General features: G+C 39.4%; 1 protein-coding gene across 2 annotated transcripts in view; it reads right to left on the bottom strand.

Moving 5' to 3' along the window:
- LOC142352084 (trypsin-1-like) overlaps positions 1 to 9,834 on the bottom strand; it is a 65,564-nt gene that overhangs the window by 14,977 nt on the left and 40,753 nt on the right. The window contains exon 4 of one of the 2 annotated variants that reach the window (XM_075404448.1): positions 8,708 to 8,809. The exons of the other annotated variant lie outside the window; for it this stretch is intronic. Within the exon in view, the coding sequence (XP_075260563.1) occupies positions 8,708 to 8,809 (102 nt within the window). The remainder of the gene's footprint in view (positions 1 to 8,707; positions 8,810 to 9,834) is intronic. 2 annotated transcript variants of the gene reach the window in all.

A 9,834-nucleotide genomic window follows, 5' to 3' on the forward strand; every position in this document is an offset into this window, starting at 1 on the left:
TCTGTGGTTTGGAGTTCTTGTGTTTATCATTGCTTTCCATTTCTTGAGGGTGGGTATCCGTTGATGGTTGCGATGAATACGATTGGCAGGTAATCAGTTCTTTAACAAAAATAACTCGCTTTGTTTGTCTAACCAAATTGAAACAAAATTAAACTCGCATTTCGCCAAGGATAAGGCTACAAGTTAGCACATATTATTGAACCAGTAATTCGAAAATATTTCAAGTAAACGTTTGTTCTCACTAAAGTTCATACTTCTAACATCTCACTCAAGTTAGATTTTTTTTTTGCCATTTTCACTTTTAAATATTTTATAAATAGCAGAGCCTCTCTCCTAGTTAACTCAAATTAGAAACCTCTTTCACTTTATAAAAATAATAACTTAACACGCACATTGCGTTACCTCAAAAATACTCTACGACAGTCACGACCATCAAAAGACGCCGAGGCATGTCATAATTTAACCCCAATTCAGTATTTGAGAAATTTGTCTCATCAAAACAAATTTTTAAAGCGTAGGAGTAAGTGACAAAAAGTTAAGTTAATTAAACTGCAACTGTTGTAGAGCAGAACTTGTAAAGAGAATGAGCACAAACAGGCATTAGACTACATAGGCAGACAAACAACACTTTATCGTTGACTGAGATTCGCGGTTACAGATCAATAGTATTGCAGGCGCGTGCTATTTATGTCTTATGGTTTTGGAAATGTTTTTGATTAACGATGTAGTTCAATTTCGGTTTGTTTCACTTGATTTTTGCTGCTAGAGATTTAGGAATTCAGCAACTTCAGTCCAGTTTATTGATGGTTATGATGGAGGAGCTTTAATGACGAGAAGTTAGAGTGTCTTTGACATTGCCAATTGCAGGATGGGACCCATAAAATTAGGCAAAGCGGTAAAAAATATGTTAATGAAATATATTGTTACAAACTTTTTTCCCATGGTTCGTAAAAACTAGCTACCTTAACTAACAAGAAACCTGAAGCATCACAAAAAGCAGAAGGGATGGTTCTTGGACTTGTGAGAAAAACATCATTAACCTGATAAACCGGGCTGTTAATACGGGATGATCAGTGATATTTGAAGAGGGAAGAATTCGATCCACTCTTTTGTAGACAACAAGCCAGAGCGCAACAAAGGCTATGGGGAGTGAGATCTTCAAGAATCTGCTAAGATGTTAACTTGTGTATTTTTTGTGTATTAGTTTTATATCACTTACAACTTACTTGTTGGTCAGTACTCCCGCAGGAAAACCACTTTCAAAATTAGTTGCAATTTGTTGCGATTAACTTTAAAAGTTCTTATAGTTTCCCTTTACCAATGAAGATTCAAGGAGACAAGTTAACAGATAAGCAATTTAGGAGGAAATGATTTTGAGTCAGTGGTAAGGGGCCATTTGTATCATATGGAATTTTGTCGTTGGCCTGATGTTCATGCTTGCCCCTATTTCACCTAAAATAATACTCAGAAGTTCTCTAACCAAGGTCCTTTAAAAATTTATTTTGATTATTAGTACTAATCTCTCCCAATTCTCCTGAAATAGGGATTAACTGGAGGATAAATTCTTCAAGCTATCTCCACTTTCAATAGATGCAGCTTAGCTGCAAAAAAATCGATTCCTTTTTTTCTAGTGTGTAAGATTGCAAATTATTGTTAGAAGAAACAAATGATTAATCACAATCTGAGTCAAATTTATTGTGTTTTTGTCTGCGGCTGATGAAACCCCTGATGCAGTTGATTGTGGAGTCTTTTGTAAGATTGTTGGACACTTCAAGTTGTAATGCTCTATCAACAAAACAGATGATGAGCAAAATGTAGCGGCGGTAACTTGCCATCGTATTTAACAGAAAAAGTCCTATAAACCGAGACCTTTTTTCCAAAGGCAGATTGATTTTTTTGGGTAATCTGTTGGTGGTTGGATCAGCCGTCTCGGGAGTTCTATTGTTTTGCAGCATTCTACCATATGACAAACCGAGGTATATAGTCAATTTAACATCTGTTCTACAAGTGTCTAGTAGTAAGCCTTGAGAGTGCTTCGAGTTTGCTCGGGAACAAAAAGAGAACAATCCATGTGTGTCTGTTTTGTCAGCAATTCTACTGAAGAATAGCTACCGTGAAGTACTATGCGTAAAGAGGGGTCATCATAAGACTTGCTTTTGACAATAAAACACATTTGTAGTTGATCATTCTAGTCTACGAGACGATGATTGTGCTTTCATTCGCTGGCACTGGAGACCTGAACTCCCATTTTCAACGCCAGGTACTATGAATTGAGATCATGAGTTTCCTACACTTGTCCGTCGAAAAAATACAGACTGGTAACGCACGAACCATTTTGTTCCAAATGCTTGAAATAAATGCAGAACAGCTGCAAAAAAAATTGATTCCTTTTTTCTACAATGCTAGATTGCAAATTGCAGTTCGAACAAAAAAACGATTAGACACAAATTGAGCCAAATTTATTGTGTTTTTGTCTGCAGCTGATGAAACGCATGCAGTTGATTGCAGAATACGTTGTAAGATTGTTAGACACTTCAAGATGTAGTGCTCTAACAACATAATTTAACCTCAATTCAGTATTTGAGAAATTTGTCTCATCAAAAAAAATTTTTAAAGCGTAGGAGTAAGTGACAAAAAGTTAAAATAATTAAACTGCAACTGTTGTAGAGCAGAACTTGTAAAGAGAATGAGCACAAACAGGCATTAGACTACATAGGCAGACAAACAACACTTTATCGTTGACTGAGATTCGAGGTTACAGATCAATAGTATTGCAGGCGCGTGCTATTTATGTCTTATGGTTTTGGAAATGTTTTTGATTAACGATGTAGTTCATTTTCGTTTTGTTTCACTTGATATTTGCTGCTAGAGATTTAGGAATTCAGCAACTTCAGTCCAGTTTATTGATGGTTATGATGGAGGAGCTTTAATGACGAGAAGTTAGAGTGTCTTTGACATTGCCAATTGCAGGATGGGACCCATAAAATTAGGCAAAGCGGTAAAAAAATATGTTAATGAAATATATTGTTACAAACTTTTTTCCAATGGTTCGTAAAAACTAGCTACCTTAACTAACAAGAAACCTGAAGCATCACAAAAAGCAGAAGGGATGGTTCTCGGACTTGTGAGAAAAACATCAATAACATGATAAACCGGGCTGTTAATACGGGATGATCAGTGATATTTGCAAAAAAATCGATTCCTTTTTTCTAGTGTGTAAGATTGCAAATTGCTGTTAGAAGAAACAAATGATTAATCACAATCTGAGTCAAATTTATTGTTTTTGTCTGCGGCTGATGAAACCCCTGATGCAGTTGATTGTGGAGTTTTTTGTAAGATTGTTGGACACTTCAAGTTGTAATGCTCTATCAACAAAACAGATGATGAGCAAAATGTAGCGGCGGTAACTTGCCATCGTATTTAACAGAAAAAGTCCTATAAACCGAGACCTTTTTTCCAAAGGCAGATTGATTTATTTGGGTAATCTGTTGGTGGTTGGATCAGCCGTCTCGGGAGTTCTATTGTTTTGCAGCATTCTACCATATGACAAACCGAGGTATATAGTCAATTTAACATCTGTTCTACAAGTGTCTAGTAGTAAGCCTTGCGAGTGCTTCGAGTTTGCTCGGGAACAAAAAGAGAACAATCCATGTGTGTCTGTTTTGTCAGCAATTCTACTGAAGAATAGCTACCATGAAGTACTATGCGTAAAGAGGGGTCATCATAAGACTTGCTTTTGACAATAAAACACATTTGTAGTTGATTATTCTAGTCTACGAGACGATGATTGTGCTTTCATTCGCTGGCACTGGAGACATGAACTCCTGAACTCCCATTTTCAACGCCATGTACTATGAATTGAGATCATGAGTTTCCTACACTTGTCCGTCGAAGAAACACAGACTGGTAACGCACGAACCATTTTGCTCCAAATGCTTGAAATAAATGCAGAACAGCTGCAAAAAAATTTGATTCCTTATTTTCTACAATGCTAGATTGCAAATTGCAGTTAGAACAAAAAAATGATTAGACACAAATTGAGCCAAATTTATTGTGTTTTTGTCTGCAGCTGATGAAACGCATGCAGTTGATTGCAGAATACGTTGTAAGATTGTTAGACACTTCAAGATGTAGTGCTGTAACAACAGAACAGTCGATGAGCAAAATGTATCGGCGAGATAACTTGCCGCGTTGTTTTTAACAGAAAAAAGTCCTATAAAACCGAGACCTGTTATTCCAAAGGCAGATTGATTTTTCTTGGGTAATCTGCTGGCTTAATTTGGTTCCCTGTTTTCTACGATGATAGATTGCAAATTGCTGTTAAAACAAACAAAAGATTGAGCGCAATCTGAGCCAAACTTGTTGTGATTTTGTCTGCGGCTGATTAAACCCCTGATGCAGTTGATTGCAGAGTCCGGTGTAAGATTGTTGGACACTTCAAGATGTATTGCTCTAACAACAAGACCGATGATGAGCAAAATGTATCGGCAAGATAACTTGCCGTTGTTTTTAACAGAAAAAAGTCCTATAAAACCGAGACTTGTTATTCTAAAGGCAGATTGAGTTTTCTTTTGTAATCTGCTGGCGGATGGATCAGCCATTTCGGGAATCCAATTATTTTGCAGCTTTCTACAATATGACAAATAGTGGCACATAGTCTATTTAATATCTGCTCTACAATTGTCTAACAGTATTCCATGTGATTGCTTCGACTCTGTGCGGGACCAAAATGACAATAATTTTATGTGTCTGTTGTGTCAGCTATCCTATTGCAGAATAGCTACCATGAAGTACTATGCGTTAACGAGGGTTCATCATAAGACTTGCTTTTGACAATTAAACAGCTTTGTCGTTGACTATTCTAGTCCATGAGACGGTGATCGTGCTTTTATTCGCTGGCACTACAGACCTGAACTCCCTTTTTCAACGCCATGTACTCTGAGTTGAGATCATGAGATTCCTACACTTGTCCGCCAAAAAAACACAGACCGCAACGCGTGAACCATTTTGCTCCAAAAACTTAAAATAAATGCAGACTAGCTGCAAAAAAAACTGATTCCTTTTTTTCTACGATGCTAGATTGCAAAAAGCGGTTAGAACAAACAAATGATTAAGCACAATCTGAGCCAAATTTATTTTGTTTTTGTCTCCTGATGAGGAAACGTCTGATGCATTTGATTGCAGAGTCCGTTGTAAGATTGTTAGAAACTTCAAGATGTAGTGCTCTAACGACAAGACATATAATGAGCAAAAGGATTCGGCGAGATAACTTGCCGCGTTGTTTCTAACAGAAAAAACCTATAAAACCGAGACCTGTTATTACAAAGGCAGACCGATTTTTCTTGGGTAATCTGCTGGCGTAGTTTGGTTGCCTATTTTCTACGATGCTAGATTGCAAATTGCTATTCTACTCTTTTGACCTGATGGCTTTTGATGTACCTAAAAAACTGTTGAGCTACCATCCTTCTATCTGAAAACTTGAACAATTTTGGTCTCATTTTGGACGTTGTATTTTGCGGTGGATTTGTTTTCAAAGGTTAATGAGAAATTAGAGTGGTTAAGAGAAACCCAGCAAAATCAGAAATGTTTGCTGGTTACCAAACTTTTCATCGCATAACTTTGAACAAAGTTCATGTTGGAAGCCGTAATCTTATCTGATACTACCCCAAGGTCACAAAATAAACACATGTCTCAAAGGGACAATTTGCAATTTACTTTAAATGTATGGGTAACGAGGAGAAGTATCAACAAATAATTCCGAACACCATTAACCACAAATAGCCAGATCCTACCAATACCTACCAAAACCAACACATACCAAATTCTGGAACCTAACGTTGCCTACCAAAACAAAATTTCGATATCTTTTAGTATCAACATCAGAGTATTGCCATAAGTTACAAATATCTACCAAAAGATTACAGTATCTACATTACCAGCCAAAACATACATGTACTTATCCATCGAAATATTTGTAAAAAAACGAATCTTTAAGTTGGTGAAAAACAGAAAAACAGGAAAAAACTGGATGGTAGGAGCAGCGGACAACAAAAAGGAGGTCTTTGGAGGTGGGTGAAACCCGAGAAGAACCGGAAAAAGGGCGGGGGTTTTTGGAAGGACCAACCGGAACGACGTGCTCGGTGTGGCTCAAACCCCAAAAGAACCGGAACCAAATCGATGTTTGGAGAAACGACAAAGCAGAAAGGGGTCCTCGGGGTGGGTAACACCCCAGAAGAAACTGAAGAAAGCGGAGGGGGGTCTTTGGGTTGGGTAAAACCTCAGGAGAACTGGAAAAAAGGAGGGTTTTGGGGCAAAGAGCAATTAACCAGAAGGATTCTTTGGGTAGGGAGAAGCAAGAGAAATAGAAAAAAGGCGTGGGAATGATTCGTGGGAATCAGGGTCCTAGGGTTTTGAGCAAAACCCTAGAAAACATGAAAAAAAAAATTTTTTTTGGGGGGGGGGTTGCTGGAAAGACCGATCAGAACGAGGTCATAGGGGTGTGTAAGACCTCAGAAGAACCAGAAAGAAGGCAGGGTTGGGGGGAACGGCCAGCCAACTAGAAAGGGTCCTCGGGTTTTGGGTAAAGCCCCGAACAAATGGAAAGAATTTGGGGCGTTGGAGGAACGATCAACCACGAGATGTACTTGTGGTGGTTAAAACTCCATAAGAACCCGACAGAAGACGAGATTTGTAGGAACGACCAAACAAATGGGGTTCCTCGGGGTGCGTAAAACACCAGAAAAAACTGGAAAGAGGGCGGAGGTTAGGGTAAGATCAACCAAATGGGGTCATCGGAATGGGTAAAGCCCAGAAGAACCAGAAACAAGGCGTGGGATTGGGGTAATGACCAACCAGAAGTGGGTCCTCGAGGTAAGTAAAACCTCACGAGAACCGGAGCGAAGTCGGGGTTTTGGGGACGGGGCAATCAACCATAAGGGGGTTCTCGGATATTAAAGCCTCAGAACAAATGTAAAGAAGCCGTGGGTTGGAGGAGCGACCGACAGGAAGGGGGTATTTGGGGTTGGCAAAACCTCAGAAAAACCGGACAAAAGGCGAGGTTTTAGGGGAACGACCCACTAAAAAGGTGTCCTCGGTATGGGTAAAACCTCAGAAAAACCGGTACAAGTCGTGGGGTTTGGGGAATGACTAAGCAGCAGTGGGTCCTCGGGGTAGTTAAAACCTCAGGAGAACCGGAAAAAGGCCGTATTTGGGGTTATTGGGGTATTGGGTAAAGCCACAAAAAAAGAAAAAAAAATTGACTAGCTGGAGGAAGACCGACCAGAACGGGGTACTTGGGGTGTGTAAAACCTCAGGAGAACAAAAAAGAAGGTGCGGTTTGAGGGAACGACCAACCAGAAACGAATAGCACCACAGATGAAGTAGCAGCACAGAGGAAGTGGAAACAAGGCGTGGGGATGATGCAAAGACCAACCAGAAGGTGGTCCTCTTGTTTTTGGTAAAGCCCCAGAAAAATGTAACATTTTTGGGGCGTTGGAAGAAAGACCAACCACAAGGTGTACTTGGGTAGTTAAAACCCCATAAAAATCCGACAGAAGGCGGGAGTTGTAGGGACGACCAACCAGTTGAGGTCCTCGGGGTGGGTAAAAAAACAGAAAAATCAGGAAAGAGGACGAAGTTAAGGGGCAAGACCAGTCAAAAGGGGTCATCTGGATGGGTAAAACCCCAGAAGAACCGGAAAATAAGCGGAAATTGGGTGAATGCCCAACCAACAGAATAAAAAGAATTCGAGGATTGGAGAAAAGAACAATCAAAACGAGGTCCTAGTGTGGGTAAGACGTCAGAAGAACCAGAAGGAAGGCAGGGTTTTGGGGAACGGCCAAACAGCCAGAAGAAGGTCCTCTTGTTTTAGGTAAAGACCCAGAAAAAATGGAAAGAATTCGGGGGTCAGAGGAACGACCAACCACAAGGTTTACTTGGGGGTGGTTGAAACCCCAGAAGAACCCGATAGAAGGCGGAGATTTGGGGCAACGACCAACCAGAAAAGTGTCCCTTGGATGGTAAAAACCCCAGCAGAACCGAAATAACTGAACAAAGTTTGCTATAAAAATTTGTAGTTTTGCAATTTTTATCTTTGTCTTTTTGTCCTTGTGCTTTGAGTAGTAACACCGCCGTTTTCAAAAATTCGTGTAGGTACCCCACCAAGTCTAAGTTCTGATATTTAGATATTCTGAAACCTTGGAAAAAATTATGGTGCATATCGATTTAACTCCTTGGGAATTGTATTCTTCTGAAAACCTTTTTTCTTATTTTTAGGTGTGCTTTCGAAACTGATGTGTTAGTTGCCAAAATGTTAATGAATTATGGTAGGGGGGTGTAAGTTAGATCTCATGAATTTGGAATGGGTTTTGATTAATAATTCAAGTCAGTTTTGTTTTGTATCACTTCTGTTTTGTTGCTAATTCTTTTCGGAACTCAGCTACTTCCGTCCAGTTTGATGATGATCACGATACCGGGCTTTTGTTAACGAGAAGTCTTAGCTGAGAGGTCATGCAATTACAGAGGTCATGCAATTATAGAGGTCTTGCAAGTAAAGGTCACCGTACTCTATAGAATATATACCCGATGCTGCGCGGGTACAACAAAAAAAAATTTGGTATTGCGATTATCTCGTTCGATACGTAAATGATATGAGTCGCCTGTACCACATTTCCATTAAGGATAGCTGATAATACAAAGTAAAACTGACCCGAGTCACCCCAACAGGGACCATGTCCTTCCTGTGGTACCAAGCATATTCGGTTATCAAATGACCAGTTTTCCATTTCGTATGTGTTGTTTATAATTCCGCCTGAAAAAAATTAGGAACTGCTTTTCCATTCCTGCACCCCAGAGTAGTGTGGATATTAATTATAATTTGCGGTCACCAGGAGTACTGTTGCCCAATTTTTGTATATTGATATATTATACAGACTCGTGCTCATTTTTTACATACTTACCAGCTATATAACAACAAACAGTATGTCAGGATCTGCGGATCAGTATGTGGATCAGTATGCGGGTGGGGGCATAAAAAACACTGGGGGGATTAAAACAATGGAGACAGAATAGATGCTGGAAAAAATCCAGAAATTTCTTTGCTCTCACTTTTTGCGCTCTAATTATTAGTGTTTTAGCTTTAAAAACCAGACTCCAATGTAAAAAAAAAACTTCAAGAAAAAAATGTACCGTGGCGGTTCTTCGTCTAGACGGAAAAAGTTCTTTGTCTAGACGACTAGCTGAACTTCGCCCAGGGTTATAAGCAATTTTGGATTTGTTTGTGGAGATTTTAAAACACTGCCAAAATCTTTATACAAAGTTCTCTTTACTGCATTTGCAACGATAAATGATTCTAATAAAGTTGCAACGCAACTCAAAGCTCGAAACAAATTTCAATCTGCAAAATAAACATCAAAATAGTGATATCCGAATGTTTTGAATTTGATTTTTGACCTTTGAGTTCAACAGCAGTGCAACTTTTCGGGACTGACTCTGTATACATTTTGCTGTGTTATTTTTTGCCCCCTTGAAAGTTTAATTGACTGGCTGTACGTAGACTGTAAAGTGATCGTTGATTCAACGGTTTTTTCCTTGTCCCCCCAACCCCCCCCCCCCCCCCCGGTATAATATGCACCCCAAATTAACAAGCACTTATCATTACATAGTAAATCATTATGTAAAAATGAGACGAGCTATTGGGGAGTGAAAATTATATGCGCCCTCTGGGGAGAGGGTGGGGGGGGGGGGCAAAGGAAAGGATCTGGCCAATGAGCTTGCACGAGTTGAGAAAGTAATATATGTCGTATCAGACTAAGTGTCGAATTGTCTCTTATATCG

The sequence above is a fragment of the Convolutriloba macropyga genome, chromosome 13, assembly GCF_964194025.1.
Source record: "Convolutriloba macropyga chromosome 13, txConMacr16.3, whole genome shotgun sequence".
Taxonomy (NCBI): domain Eukaryota; kingdom Metazoa; phylum Xenacoelomorpha; order Acoela; family Convolutidae; genus Convolutriloba; species Convolutriloba macropyga.